This window comes from Oryx dammah, unplaced genomic scaffold, assembly GCF_014754425.2.
Source record: "Oryx dammah isolate SB20612 unplaced genomic scaffold, SCBI_Odam_1.1 HiC_scaffold_11032, whole genome shotgun sequence".
Lineage (NCBI taxonomy): Eukaryota > Metazoa > Chordata > Mammalia > Artiodactyla > Bovidae > Oryx > Oryx dammah.
Genome location: NW_024080426.1, coordinates 210652 through 227278, shown reverse-complemented (window position 1 = coordinate 227278; position 16627 = coordinate 210652). Strand labels below are relative to the sequence as shown.

Sequence of the window (16627 nt, the reverse complement as noted above, 5' to 3'; positions counted from 1 at the left end):
ATGTTATTTGTAGATTTGGATTATTCAGGTAAGTTTGAGTTGTTAATACTTCTCAAATAGATTAATATTGATGTTATACAGTATAATGTTTTAATGGTCCTCAAACTTCTATCAGAATCTTTGGGATTGGTATTTAAAGTGTAAAGTACTGGGCCTCTCTCCCAGATTTTGTCATTTAGTAAGACTTAGAGTGAAGGTGAAAGTCAGTCAGTTGGGTCTGACTCTTTGCTACCCCATGGACTATAGCCTGCTAGGCTCTTCTGTCTATGCAATTCTCCAGGCAAAAATACTGGAGTGGTTAGCTGTTTCCTTCTCTAAGGGATCTTCCCAGCCCAGGAATTGAACTTTGGTATCCTGTATTGCAGGTGGAGAAGCATGGTGTAGGTCCCCACATTTGTTTTTCTCTACAGTTTGACAATGCTAGTAGTCTCACAATTTGTTTGCCTGAAAGCACTGTTCATTGAAAAGATGTCCATGGCGTCACACAGAGTCAGACATGACTTAGTGACTAAGCTACAGGGAGGGATTGGGGGCAGGAGGAGAAGGGGATGACAGAGGATGAGATGGCTGAATGGCATCACTGATTTGATGGATGTGAGTTTGAGTGAACTCTGGGAGTTGGTGATGGACAGGAAGACCTGGCGTGCTGCAGTGCATGGGGTCTCAAAGAGTTGGACACGACTGAGAGACTGAACTGAACTGAACATGGCATCTTGTATCTGTTAGTGTAAATGTGTTGTTCCAAGAGAGGTTTGAAAAATATCCTATAAATTTAGATAATTTAGATAAATTTGTGTCATCTATTTGTTCTTTACAAAGATTCTGAAAGTCGCATATTACGAGACATTAGTTATCCATTGTGCAGTACAGCAGAAACTAACAACATTGAAACCAACTGTAGTCTGATAAAAATTAATTTAAAATGTAAAACACGAGAATGATAAAAAATGAAAGTGAAAAAGAGAAATTTTAACTCAATAATTTCCAGCCTATTTGGATATAATGTGAGGTTTTACTTCATGCAAAATAACTTTTTTTTTTTAGTGCTAATGATGAATTATCTTGTAATTTTACTATTATTTTCCTTGTTAAAGATAAACCAGTGTTGAAATAATTAGTGTCAATTTTATTCATGAGAGCAACACATTAAATAGACTTTTTATTTCAGAATTGTTCGTCAGTTGGCACAGGAACAGTTTTTTTTAATGTGCACCAGGTGTTGCATGGGACACAGACCTCTGCTTTTCCTCATTACTTTGCTCTTTAGCATTTTGGGGGTAAGACATTTTTTAATAGACTTATTAGTATGATTTATTCTTTAAGGAACATTAAGGAAATTGTGGTTTTAGTTTTTTTTTAAATTATGTTTAATAAATCAAATAATGAATCTTCCTTGTTATTTCCTTTACTGGTTATACATTGGTTTTTATTTGCTTTTTATAAATACTTAAGGGGAAAATACTCGATCTTATTTGAAAAATAGAAATCAGAGATCTTTTTTATGCCATTAATACTAGATTTTGTCCCTTAACTTACATGTTCTCTGGGCTTTTTTAAAAAGTTACCATTAATTTTGAGCATGGACTTGTTAATTCATGTTGTTTCAATTACTATATTTCAGAGCACAGCAAGAGAGAGAGGTAAACATTCAGGTGACTATTTCACTCTTCTTCGGCACCTTCTAAATTATGCTTTCAACAATAATATTAATGTGCCCAATGCTGAAGTTCTTCTCAACAATGAAATTGACTGGCTCAAAAGAATTAGGGTAAGTTGTTCCATTTACTATTGTTGTTTAGTTGCTAAGTTGTGTCTGACTCTTGGGACCCCATGGACTGTGTAGCCCTCTAGGCTCCTCTGTCCTTGAGATTTCTCAGCCAGAATACTGGATTCAGTTGCCATTTTTTCCTCCAGGGGATCTTCCCAACCCAGGGACTGAGTGCACAGCTCATGCATTGCAGGCAGATTCTTTACCACTGAGCCACCTGGGAAGCCTGTTCAGTTTATTACTTACTGTTAAATCTTTTTTCTTTTTAAAGAAGGGTTTATAGTTTTGAGTAATGTTAAGCCAAAAAAAGAGAAAAACCCTGCAAGATAATAAAACAAAATATATACGTTCATTGATAAACTAATAACTTATGACTGATAGAAGCAACATACAGATATATTTGTATAAATGTTTTACTTCATAGTTGGGTCTTAAGAGTGCTGATATTCACCTTCCTCCAATTTGTTATTAAAAAAAATTTTTTTTCTCCAAATTATCATCATAACGAATAAAAGTTCTTTAAATTGTTTTAAATAAAAAATGTCCGATTAATACTTACATTTCATCATTTGCTACTTTTTTATCATCATAGTTAATAAAAGTTAAAATTTTTTAAATAAAAGTCTAATACTTACATTTCATCTCCTACTTTTTATATATACAGAGTTCTTGAGAATATATTTCTGAAATTTTTTAAGTGTTTTTCCTCTAGATTAGCATTCTCTGAAAACTTTTCTAGCTTCTTCACCTTGGTACCATTAAAATTTTGGATGAAGTATTTTTGTTTTGAAGAGCTGTGTTATGTATTGTAATATAATGAGCAGTATTCCTGGGTTCTAATCAGTAAATACTTTTTTAGTAATTCCCGTTTCATCCCAGAAAACCAGAAATAACTCAAGACTGTGTCTGTTCTGTTGGGGCAAAATTACTTTCATTTACTATTTAAGATACAGTTGTATGGAAGAAAAAAAATAACTTGAATGAATAGGTTTGGGAGCATTATTATCTGAGATACCACTCTCCTCCAATTCTCTTTTATACTTATCTTTTTTGTCCTTCTTTTCTTTAAGTCAGATGTGTTATATTTTTCCTTTGACAGGATAATGTTAAAAGTAGAGGTGAAATAGGTGTTGAAGAGCCTATCTTGGAAGGCCACCTTGGGGTAACAAAAGAGTTATTGGCCTTTCAAACACCTGAGAAAAAGTATCATATTGGTTGTGAAAAAGGAGGTGCTAATCTTGTTAAAGTAAGTTCTACATTTTAGTAGTAAGTAGTTATCTTGAACTTTTGAATGTTGTTAGCAGATTTGTGTGATTTCTATACTGTTTCATCTTTAAGGCATCTTGACCTTTTTTGTTAATTATTTACTTTAGAAAAACTTTTATCTCTGTAAAGGTTACAGTAATTTTTAAGTGTTGAGTCAGCCAAAATATTCTTTTTTAAAAGTAAAAATAAGATGTATTTTTCATTTTCATGAAGAACTTTATCAAACAACATATCCACCGTTCTGTTCCACTAACTTCTGCCATTTTTCAGGCACCTCCATAAATACATCTTCCCCAAACTGTTTTGGCTTTTTGAGCAAAGAACCCTTCCAGGGGCCTTTTCCAGGCTTCCAGGGAATTGAAATTTTCTCTATTAAGAGATTTGTAAAGATTAAAATAAAAGGAAATCCAAAGATGCATTATCTGGTGATTACAGTAGATGAATCAGAACTTCCCAGTCAAGCTGTAAAAGTTTTTGCCTGATGGTCAAAGAAACATACAGTCTTATATTATTCTGATGAAAGATTATACATCTTCTGTTCACTAATTCAGGGCACTTTTCATTGAGTGCTGCTTCCAGTTGGTCTGATTGGAAGCAGTACTTGTTGGAATTAATCATTTGATTTTTTTCTGAAAGGAGCTTATAATAGAAGACTCCTTTCCAATCCCAACTTATACACAACATCACCTTTGGTTGAAGACCAGCCTTTGGTGTGATTGGTGGTAATTCATTTCACTTGCTCCACAATCTTTGGTTCCACGTTATTGTACCGTGTATCCCCTTTTCATCACTATCACAATTTGTTTTAAAAACAAAATGTTTTTGGCGAACATGGCGCTGCGGGCGGTGTGGAGCGTGCGGGCCGTGGTCGGCAGCCTGCGCGCCACCTCTGCGCCCTGCTCTCTGCGGCCCTGGGGACTGCGACCGGGTGCCGTCCGGACGCTGCGCACTGGCCCTGCTCTGCTGTCGGTGCGGAAATTCACAGAAAAACATTAATGGGTAACAACAGAAAATGGTGTTGGAACAGTGGGAATCAGCAATTTTGCACAGGAAGCTTTGGGAGATGTTGTTTACTGTAGTCTGCCTGAAGTTGGGACAAAGTTGCTTTGGAAAGTGTGAAAGCTGCTAGTGAACTCTATTCTCCTCTATCAGGAGAAGTAACTGAAATTAATAAAGCTCTAGCAGAAAATCCAGAACTTGTCAACAAGTCTTGTTATGAAGATGGTTGGCTGATCAAGATGACATTCAGTAACCCTTCAGAACTAGATGAACTAATGAGTGAAGAAGCATATGAGAAATACATAAAATCTATTGAGGAGTGAAAATGGAACCCCTAAACAAACTACTTTGAAACAACTTAAAAAATAAAAAAATAAATAAAAAATAAAAACAAAATGTTTTTAAGAAACAAATGGAAATGGATCAAGAAGGGATTTTTTTTTTTCTTAATTTACGTGAAATGAAAACATCAAAGCAGTTAACATAACTGTACTGGTGCAAATGATTTTCAGCACTTGATTTGGACATTTTAACTATGTCAGTTACCTATTGGGTGGTAGGATGTTGTTCCCAGTGTCTTGATTTGATCACTGTCAACTTCACCTGGTTTACCCGATGGTGGAGTATCATCCAGTGAGAAATCTACACAAAACTTAACCACTTTTAACTTGTTTGATCAGTCACAGCATCTTCTCCATATACTGCATGAATCATTTGCATTTCAGTTGTGTTTTTACCTTTCTTGAAAGAATAAAGCATAATATGATGAAAATGTTTTCCTTCATCTTCAGCATTAATATGAGTACATTAAAAATCACTAATTTTGATTTTTTTTTCAATACATGCTTATATGATAGCTGTTACAGTATAGTCTAACAGTTGTTTCAAATGAACTTAAGGACAGCTGAGAGCTATTAGAGCCAGCTTATAGGAAGCAGTGAACAAACTATTTGGTCAACCCAGTAATCTTGAGTTCAGAAAAAGCTCAGATAAAGTGTTTTAGAAAGTTAACAAGCAGGATTAATTGACTTCGCTATTTAGTAAATCTGAATTTTTATTTGACCAACTTTGAAAGTGAAACCTTTTATTTTACAAGACTTTATTTTTTACATCATATTTATTTCATGAGTTTTTTCACTTATTCCTTACAATTTAAGGAAAAGAGTGTCATTTGATGTATTTCATTTTTATTCAAAGTGCTCTAATTTCAGTTCATATTTAATTAAAGTAGATTTATTTAGAATATCTTTTTCTTAATAGTCAAGGTTTTTAAAAAAGCTTAATATCAAAAAAGTGAGTTTATTATACTGTTTTTAAAATAGGATTTTATTTTATTTGAAACTCAAAAATTGTATTTGAGATGAGACATTTGATTGTATCAAATAATTAGAAGACTTTCTTCCAGGGGACACTTTTTCATAAAGTAAATATTACAAACAATTTATAATCTGGTTTGTTTCAATTCTTTAGGAATTAATAGATGATTTCATCTTTCCTGCCTCCAAAGTTTACCTGCAGTGTATGAGAAACGGAGAATTACCAGCTGAACAGGCTATCCCGGTCTGTAGTTCACCAGCTACCATCAATGCTGGGTTTGAACTACTTGTAGCATTAGCTGTTGGCTGTGTAAAGAATCTCAAACAGATAGTAGACTGTTTGACTGAAATGTATTACATAGGAACAGCAATAACTAGTAAGTATTTTAACTTCAAAAACTGTTTTGGTTAGTAATATTTCCATGTTTAAAATACTGGGTTTTTTCTTTTAGGAAACATTTAACTTAGGTTTGTGTTTTTAGCAACTTTTAGATTGGTTTAGCTGTCATTTTAGTATAATGATTTCAATAATCATACACAAAGACCATTATGAGCACAGAGCCTTTATACAGAAAAATTTCCAAATGTACTTTAGATGTCTTCTGGTAATTGATCATGTAACTTGAAAGAATGCTTTCTTTCATCATATATGAAATTAAATCCAAAGGCCAGACTAATAAGCCAGATTTGATGTCCCAGACTTGTACTTAAAACCTAAAATAAATTCATTGGAAAGATTTTTTTTCAAGCTTCAGTTATTTTGATCTGAGTTTTAAGAAAGTTGCCAGATGTAAGATTTTATTTTAGTGTATATTATTTTGTTCTCAGTTAATGTGGATTCCTGTCTCATAAAAGAGGACATTTTCTTTAGACCTATTAAGAACTGAAATTCAAAAAGCGGAAAGTAAGTTAAAATAACAGAAAATATGGTCATAAAATCTAATGTTAAGAAAATCAGTTCATTTGAGCTGTGTCTGACTCTTTGTGACACCATGGACTGCAGCATGCCAGGTCTCCCACTCCATTATCAACTCCCAGAGCCTGCTCAAACTAATACCCATCGAGTCGGTGATGCCATCCAACCGTCTCATCTTCTGTCGTCCTCGTCTCCTCCTGCCTTCAATATTTCATGGCATCAGGGAGTCAGTTTGTTGGATCTGATGGCCAAAGTATTGGAGCTTCAGCTTTAACATCAGTCCTTCCAGTGAATTTTAAGGACTGATTTTCTTTAGGGTTGAGTAGTTTGAGCTCCTTGCAGTCCAGAGAACTCTCACTAGTCTTCTCCAACACCATAGTTCAAAATCATCAATTCTTCAGTGCTCAGCTTTCTTTGTATTTCAACTCTCACATCCATAAAATGACCACTGGAAAACCATAGCTTTGACTATATGGACCTTTGTCAGCAAAATAATGTCTCTGCTTTTTAATATGCTGTCTCAGTTGGTCATAACTTTTCTTCCAAGGAGTAAGCGTCTTTTAATTTCATGGCTGCAGTCACCATCTGCAGTGATTTTGGAGTCTAAGAAGAAAAAGTCTCTCACTGTTTCCACTTTTTCCCCATCTATTTGCCATGAAGTGATGGGACCAGATGCCGTGATCTTGGTTTTTTTGAATGTTTATTTTTAAGGCAGTGTTTTCACTTGCCTCTTTTCATTTTCATCAAAAGTTTCTTTAGTTCTTGAATTAGAGAAAGTCAAGACATGGCAAAGTAATATACAGCATCTCTTAACTGCATCTGAAATTATTTTTCTTATACTTTCTTTCAGAATATACATAAGTTTTCAGTCACATTTTGGGAGTTTCTTACTAAACTTATGCTGTAGAATCTAAAGAGGTGCTTCTAGAAAACTTACTTAGCTTAAGAATTTAATGGCTATATTATTCATTAGATGCACTAAACATTAACTTCGTACACAATCCTGCTCCAGACATTGTCTGTATATGTAGGTTGTAACTATGGATAGCCTTTTTGTTAATTTGTTTCATTTTGTCATAAAAGGCAGTAAATATACTGTACACACATCCTTTGTTCTATTTCAATTTTGCACTTAATATAATATGTCATACTAAAGGTATATGTAATTCAATTATTGGCCATATTGTTTGCAGTTCAGTGTAAATTATGTATAACTGAGAAAAAATGTAGATTGAAAGGCAAAGGAGAAAAGGAAAGATATAACCTATCTGAATGCAGAGTTCCAAAAAATAGTCACTATTTAAGTGAACAATGTGAAGTAATAAAGGAAAACAATAGACTGGGAAAGACTAGAGATTTCTTCAAGAAAATTAGGCAAACAGCAAAGAGGAACTAAAGGAACTCTTGATGGTGAAAGAGGAGGGTGGAAAAATTGGCTCAAAACTCAATATTCAAAAAACTAACATCATAGCATCTGGTCTCCCATCACTTTATGGCAAATAGATGGGGGGAGAAAAAAGTGACGGACTTCATTTTCTTGGGGTCTGAAATCACTGCACATGGTGTGAAATTAAAAGACCCACCTGATACAAAGAGCAGACTCATTTGGAAAAGACCCTGTTTCAGGGAAAGATTGAGGGCAGGAGGAGAAAGGTACAGCAGAGGATGAGATGGTTCGGTAGCATCACCGAGCCAGTGGACCTGAGTTTGAGCAAACTTTGGGAGATAGTGAAGGATAGAGAAGCTTTGTGTGCTACAGTTCATGGAGTTGCAGAACTGGACACACCTGAGCAGCTGAACAACAACAATAATTTATGTAATCCATCTCCAGGTTACTGCTTAATGGTTGTTTTTGGTTATATGCGAAGTGGCGAGGGTTATAAAGTATTTTACATTTCTCACAGATCTTTCAACTGTACTCTTGTTTACTTCTCAAAATAAAACTTGAATGTAGCCAAAGCAATTTTTACTTTTCCTTCATCACTGTATAAGGAAGGAAACATTCACTTGAAGTTTAAAGTTTTTGTGATGTGGAACTATGACTTGAAACTCACATGGTCTTAAGCCACTAACATGTAATTAATTTAATTATAAAATAGGAAATTAAAACAAAATTTAAATATATGTATGTATAAAGTCACATGGTTTTTGTTGTTTTGAATGACTTTATTGGGATATAATTTCAATTGCATTGATTTTTTTCATCTATTTTTAGTGTTTTGCAACTGTTACCTAAGCTAATTTCATGACATTTTCCCAGTATCCCAAAAGAATTTTTATGACCTTCTGTAGTCATTCATCATCTTCAGCTTCTCTGTCCCTCCCACCACAGCCTTAGGCGGTACTAATTGTAATGTAATTGTGACATGTAGATACTTTTAATCCAGTTTTTGGCTGTTATGAAGAATGCTGATATGAACATCCATGTGCATATTTTTTGTGGATATGTATTTTCATTTCTTTTGAATAGACATCTTGGAGTAAAATTACTGAATCATTTGTAACACCATAGAGAGCTGCCATACTTTTTACATGGTGGTTTTCTCATTTTCATTTTAAAGTCCCACCAGGAGTTTTGAAAATTGTAGTACTTTTTATTGCCTATTTTTTTTTTAATTTTTGTAATTACTGTTCTTGATATGAAATTGTAATATTTCTCAAGATCTTGAAGGCAACTCAGCACTGTATAGTGGCACATATTACTATCATGTAGTCTCTTAATATACTTTTGTTACGATGGTAATGAAATTCTTGCTAATTTTAATTTGTAGCACAACAGAGCTACCAGTGGACAGAATCATTATTTTCATATTATGAGCATCTTTTTTTTTCTTTTTCTTTTAGCTTGTGAAGCACTTACTGAGTGGGAATATCTACCACCTGTTGGACCCCGCCCACCAAAAGGATTTGTGGGACTCAAAAATGCTGGTGCTACTTGTTATATGAATTCTGTGATCCAGCAGTTATACATGATTCCTTCCATCAGGAATAGTATTCTTGCAATTGAAGGCACAGGTAGTGATATAGATGATGATATGTTTGGTGAGGAGAAGCAGGACAGTGAAGTAAGTTTTAATTACAGTCTTTTTCCTTTGTTGTTAACATCTTCAAACTAGATACTGTTTTTCTCTCTTAGAATGCCATACCTAGGACTATTTTAAACTTCATTTGATAGAGTAAGAATATCTGATCTACTGTCTTTGGCACATTATAGTGCTCATTTATGTAACAGACTTTAAGCTGCAGTTGATAATCTTTATTACACATTTTCTGTTTGTTTTTTTAAAGCAGCAGTTAATGTAATCATGTCTGTGGGCCTTGGTAAGTATAAATTGTAAAGTGATCGATATCTTCATTTAAAATAATGAGATTATGTTTTCATCCTATAACTTAAAATATATTATTTCATTTAGTTGATTTCACTTAGCATTTTATAATCTGATTATTCTTAAGATAGTTTAAATATTTTTGTCAGATAACGGCTTTTTCTCATAAAGAAACAAATTGGTCTGCTACTTTAAAATTAAGCTAAGGATTAGGAAACAGAAATAGATAATAAGGCTACATATCGAGAATATCCAGTACAGAATGAAGTAATAGAAAAGTTAGGTTTTAGTGGCTGATCAGAGTACATGAAACTTAAGATACAGCTCATAAGAAATAAGTAAAGGAGTTTTGGTGATATTTATGTAGAAACAGTGGGGTTTTTGTTTTTGTTTTTTAAGTCTTTCACTTTTTCCTTTAAATAAGTTTCTAGAGATAGAATATTCTAAATGTAGTGAATGGTCTTTTCCTCATTCCTGTGTTTCCAGCCTTTTCTTGCCAAGAGTAGTTTGTCTCTCAAGTAGTGGTCCATCACTTAGAGATATTCTGAAACATATAACTTACATTACTCTTCTCAGATCTGGCTGATCATTAGGATCTGCTTAGGTTTACATTTCTTAGACTCACCATGGGGTGCACAGACCAATACTTGCTTAATAACCACTCTTTGAAAGAAAATTGGAATTTTAAATACCTAGTTCTATAGCCCATGTTACTGCTAGGATGCCAAGTTGAGCCTAAGAGATAGCTAGTCATATACCCAAGAAGAAAATAAGGCAGAAAAAACAGTAGACTCTCAAATGAGATATCTACCTTTCCTACTTGATCCCTGTAATTTATGTGTCTCAGCCTTGCAGAATGGTTAGCTACCTGCTTACTAGTTTCTTTTCCTAGGCTGTGAGCTTTTCAAGGGCAGAAACTGGGTATTTACTTCTATGTCATAAGCCTCAAACTTGGAGCAAAGAGTGTAAAAAAATACTCAGCTCTCTGTAAAACAACTGAATTCTTTGTAGAATGATAAAGACCTTTTGAACTCTGTCTCTGTTTTGGGCAAAGGTACTCTTACTGTATTAAGTATTAATAATTCAGACCATATTACATAATTTATCTCATATAATCTGTGAAGAACATATTATCTCACAAGAACAAACTGAATCTTAGAAAGACTAAGTAACACATATCCCCAAAGGTTTTTATATAAAGCACTCACCTATCGCCAGTCCATTCTACTCAAATTTTTGTCTCTTACACTATCTCTGGTGGATATTATGGTTTTTAATGTGTTTTTTTTTTTTTTAAATGTTAGTCCATCTGTGAGTTTGGGGGACAAGCACTAATATTACAAAATGAGTGTTATGTGCTTTAGATACTCAATATAAAATAATACAAATCATTACTCATTTATTTGTATTTGTCTCAACTTATTTCACTATACTTTTAAAGTTAAATTAGGTCATCAGTGATATTTTTTGACCTTCAGAGTAATGTTGATCCCCGAGATGATGTATTTGGATACCCTCATCAATTTGAAGACAAACCAGCATTAAATAAAACAGAAGATAGGAAAGAGTACAATATTGGTGTTCTGAGACACCTTCAGGTTATCTTTGGTCATTTAGCTGCTTCCCGGCTACAATACTATATCCCCAGAGGATTTTGGAAACAGTTCAGGTAAATTATGGGTGAATGATGATTTTAGTTTTATTAAGTCTCAGTATACTAAGAGTAGGGGTGGGGGTTACTTTGTGTTGTTTGTTTTTTTGTTTGTTTGCAGTTAAGAATAAAGAATCTAGGGACTTTGCCCAGTGTGAATTTTAATTGCATTTTGGTTCTGACTTTGGTTTGTTGTTTTCTTTTCTTTTTTTAGTTTGTTGTTTTCCTTTCTTTTTTCAGTTTTTTTTTTTTTTTGCCCCTGTATTTTTTAGATTTCCAGGTCATAATGGTCTGTCACACCTACTCAACTCTACTGTTATAACAAGAAAGCAACTGTAAACAATACATAAATGAGTAACGTGTGGCTCTGTTAAACTCCTTTTTTATGGACACTGAAATCTCAAATTGATATTATTTTCAGTTATGAAATATTATTGATTTGTTCCAGCCATTTAGTATATATAAAACCATTCTGAGCTTAGCGATGGTATGTAGGCAATTGAGTTGACTTCACTCATGAGCTATTCTTAACTAGGTTTACAAGGCTTCAGCTGATTCAAGTATATTATTCCCTATTTGTGAATGGACAGTCCTACTTCAAACATGATTTTATTTTCCTGGAGAAGATGTAGACTGTATATCTTTATGTTTATGATAGGGAAGAATCACTCAGTATAAAGAAAAGTATCCTTCATCAGTTAAGTAACCTTAAAATAATATCTACGTCAGAACTGGACAGATAACAGTTACATTTTTTCTTATATTTATGTTTATAAAGTAAATCGTGTAGTTTCTTAGCATCCTACTCAAGTGACCAGTAAAATGTATTCTACTGTTTTATTTTAAAAGCTCAATTACATTTTGATCTGGTTTCTTTTTCATTAATTTTATCAAGGCTTTGTATCATGCCCAGCTATGGCTGTAACTAAATAGCACTAATATCCGAATAGAGGAAGGCTACAGTCCTTTACAGGTGTTAAGAACTTATTTCAGCATTTCAGCACAGGACCTCCTAAGTGGTTGGAGGTGGGTAAGCAGAGGACTCATATAACTTCTGGGTCACCTTGTGTTTCAGTCAGGAGAGTATTTTTTATATAGGATATAGATTGTTTTTTTTTTTTTTAAACTCATGAATTTGCAGTACCCTCATTATCTTTCAGTATAACTTCTATGTATTCTCCAAAAGGAAATCCTCGTGCCTATTAAAGAGTCAGATTACGAGTGTATTCTCCAGATTAAAACTCTCAACCTGGGTCAAAAGAATTATTTGCCTTTGTAATATTTCCTACCAGATATGCTCATTTCCTCTTTTTGGTTCTCTCACCTGGCAAATATGTCTATCTTCTCTTTACATGTTACTGTACAATTTTTATTAAAATCTTATTCTCTTTGTGATTGAAGATTTTATTAGTATTCTGGTTAACGTTTCTGTTCTTATTCTTTTAGATTACTATATGATGAGTTTTCATCTTAAAATGTTTCATTCCGTTATTTGTATATGTGCGGGTATATGTAATTATAGTTAGATAGCAAAACTGTATTACATGGGTGTATGTATCTGTGTATTTCTACCAATAGGTATAGCTAGATCCATAGATGTGTAAAGTTTTTTTCATTGTAATACAGAATTAAAATGTTTGTACTTTAATGTTTTAAATTGTAATGTATATTTAAATATGATGTTTCTGATTTTTGCCTTTACAGTTATTCCCACCATACAATGGTGGAAAGCTTACAATTTAAAAAGCACTTTGTACTACCTACAGTTAGACACACTATGTTCTCAGTGTGTTTTTTCTTTTCTGGCTAAGTTGATTAACATAAAATTAACCTTCATAACAACCATTTGAAAGTTCACTGGCACTTAACACATTGAAAATGTACTATCACTAGTGTTATTATTGAGCAGTCTTGTTCCGCAATATTCTTATCACCCCCCCAAAAATCCTCGTGCCTGTTAAAGAAGCATTCTTCATTTCCCCTTCTTAAAACCTACCATTCTTTATATGAATTTGCCTGTTTTGAATATATATATATTCAATCACAGTATGGCATTTGGGGACTAGTTTCTTTCTAAGCATATTTTAATGTATACCACTGTTTTAGCATGTATTGGAACTTCATTTCATAGCTAAATGATGATCCTTTTAATGAATAATCCATATTTGTTATTCACTCGTTAGTGGATGGATCTTTGGATGGTTTCTATCTATTCCCTGTTGTGACAGTACTTCTGTGAACAGTCATATCCTATAAGTTTTTGTATTTACATAAGTTTTTATTTCTTTTAGTATATACCTAAGATGTGTATTTGGTGAATCATGTGGTAATTCTCTGTTTACCCTTTCAAGGAACCATCGGACTCTTCCTCATCCTTTGTACCATTTTATTTTTCCACCATCAGGCTGTGAGGAGCGCCCATTTTCAATATTCATACCAATATATGTAGGGAGTTTGTGTTGTTTTGGTTTTCTTGTTTTTAATGATTGCTTCTCTGTGCATGTGAAGTGATACATCATTTATGTTTCACTTTGCATTTCTCTAATTAATAACATTGAGCATCTTTTTATTTTTGACAGTTTTTTTTTTTTCTAGGGTACTTCATATTCTGGTACACACTGTCTTTTTGTTGTTCTTTTACAAGAGTTCTTTATATAGTCATCAGACTAGGTTTTTAGGTAAATTACCTATAAACATTTCCCCCCCACATTGTCTTCTTCCTTTTTTTAGTAGTGTCTTTTGATGCACAAAAGTTTTTAATTTTAATGAAATTCTTTTGACTCTAATTTACTGTTTATTGTGGTAAAATTTGTAAAACATTAATATTTACCATTTTAAATGTCTTCTAGTATATAGTTCAGTGACACCAGTTATGTCCGTTCACATTTTTGTACCACTATCTTTTTTCACCTTCCTAAAGTTGAAATTCTATATACATTAATGATAATTCTTCATAATGATTTTTAGGTAATCATTTTAAGGATTTTAAAACTACTTATGGCTATGTCAGATCTTAGTTGTGGCATTTGAGGTCTTTCATTATAGTACACAGGCTTCAGTCTAGTTATGGCATCCAAGCTTCTATAGTTGTAGCATGTGGACTTTGTTGCCCCATGGCATGTGTGGCCTTAGTTTTCCCACTATGGTTTGAATTCTCATTGCAAGGTGGAATCTTAACTGCTGGTCCACCCAAGAAGTCTCAGTGTTGGTTTCATAATGCTGCAACTTTGCTAAATTAACTAAATTCTAACAATTTTTTGGTTGAATCTTTTGAATTTTCCAGTTTGGATGTTGTATTTCTTACACTTGCTTAATTGGTCTGACTAGAACTTCTAGTGCTGTGTATCACAACTGCAGATACTTAAGCACCCTAGAGCCTGGGCTTCAATGAGAGAAGCTGGCACTCTGCAGCTGGAGAGTATCCCCTGCTCTTGGCAACTCAAGAAAGCCTGTGTGCGGCAATGAAGACCCAGTACAGTGAGAAATAAATATTTCAAAATAAACGTAATGCTGTAAATTAAAAGTAAAGGAATGGGAAGGAATTCCCTGGCCATCTAATGGTTAGGATTTGAGCTCTAACTGTCAAGGACCTGGGTTCAGTCCCTGGTTAAGGGACTGAAAACCCCCAAACTGCATGATACAGCCAAGAAAAGTAAGAGGATTAAGGCATTCTTTGCTGGCTAGGATGCAGAGAGTCTGGGTCACAACAGCTGGTATGAATGTAAATTAGTCAAATAGATAATTCTCCAGTTATCTCAAAGTAAAATTAATTTAAAAACTTAAATGGTAGAAAAAGGTAAACCATAATCACTAATATGAAGAAAGTTAAAAGAAAAAATTCAGGTAACTTCAAAAAACAGTAACTTCATTGGATTCCTATAAAGCTTTAAAAAGTTGATTTCAAAGGAAAAAGAATCCAGAAGTGTGACTACTGACATAGTAGCATTTAGAAATTTGGTGTGAAAATTGGTATGGTTTAGGAGATAGAACCAGTCTATCCTAAAGGAGACCAGTCCTGGGTGTTCATTGGAAGGACTGATGCTGAGGCTGAAATTCCAATACTTTGGCCACCTGATGTGAAGAGTTGACTCATTGGAAAAGAGTGTGATGCTGGGAGGGATTAGGGGCAGGAGGAGAAGGGGACAACAGAAGATGAGATGTCTGGATGGCATCACCAACTCAATGCACGTGAGTTTGAGAGAACTCTGGGAGTTGGTGATGGACCGGGAGGCCTGGCGTGCTGTGATTCATGGGGTTGCACAGTCAGACACAACTGAGCGACTGAACTGACTGACTGAGTATCTTAGTGGTGGTATTAAATAATTGTTAAACGATTGCCTGTGTTTGGTAAAGATCATATAGTTTGCTCCTAAAAGATCAGATGTTACTGTATATAAATTTAAAATTATTTTAAAATTAGCGACCAGTTTTTTAAATTCCAAAAGCACACCACACACATAAAATAAACCTACTTTACAGGTTTAATTTTTTGCCTTGTCTTTTGGTAAAAATAAGTATGTTTCTATTCTTCTACATTTGTGTGAGTGTGTACTAGCTGGTAAAAATTAGTATGTTTCTCTTTTATGTGTGTGTGTGCATGGAAGCTAAGTCACTTTAGTCATTTCCAGCTCTTTGAGACCCTATGGACTATAGCTGACCAGGCTCCTCTGTGTATGCAATTTTTCCAGACCAGAATATTGGGGTGGGTTGCCATGCCCTTCTCTAGGGGATCTTCCCAACCCAGGTATTGAACCTGCTCCTCTTTCTACTCCTGTGTTTGCAGGTAGGCCTTTACTATGAGTGCCACCTGAGAAGCCCTTTCTTTTATGTAGGTTATTCTTTAAATGTTAAATTAGATGATTTAGGTTTTCCAGGATATCTTGGCTTTTCGTAACAGGAGTTCTCATTTTGTGTACACACAACTGTTACTTTGTTTTCTCTCAATTGGTTTGCTTAGGTTTTAAATCCATTCATCTTACAGAAAATGCATTCACTGTAGAATAGAGCAAATCTTTGTCTTTTCATCTAGAACAGTCACTTTAGGAATAAATGGCTATGGACTTTGCAGTATAACACCCAAAATTTAAGCAGATTTAAATAACAAAGTAGTCATTACAAATTCCATATAACTTATATTCCACATAAATTCCAGGTAACATGAGACTTCATGTTAATGGTCTTTTGAATTGAGAATGTCTGATTATACTGTTTCATAAAGCAAATACCATTCTAAGTGCTTGCTGCTGTAAAAACAGTTATAGTATGAGATTCTTTTACATTTCCACCCAATACATAATAATGTGCTGGTTTATTCCTACTTCCTATATAAAGGGATGAAGCCTCAACTCACATTTCTAATGTCATTGTTATTTTTGCTGTTTAGAA

At 33.9% G+C, this 16627-nt stretch overlaps 1 protein-coding gene and 1 pseudogene across 1 annotated transcript in view; both read left to right on the top strand.

Moving 5' to 3' along the window:
• The window catches only part of LOC120860168 (probable ubiquitin carboxyl-terminal hydrolase FAF-X), a 142257-nt gene that overhangs the window by 100748 nt on the left and 24882 nt on the right, over window positions 1–16627 (top strand). The window contains exons 27-32 of the mRNA XM_040235961.1: window positions 1169–1277; window positions 1622–1768; window positions 2868–3014; window positions 5504–5726; window positions 9110–9330; window positions 11070–11260. Of these exons, the coding sequence (XP_040091895.1) occupies window positions 1169–1277; window positions 1622–1768; window positions 2868–3014; window positions 5504–5726; window positions 9110–9330; window positions 11070–11260 (1038 nt within the window). The remainder of the gene's footprint in view (window positions 1–1168; window positions 1278–1621; window positions 1769–2867; window positions 3015–5503; window positions 5727–9109; window positions 9331–11069; window positions 11261–16627) is intronic.
• LOC120860165 lies at window positions 3866–4391 on the top strand (annotated as a pseudogene).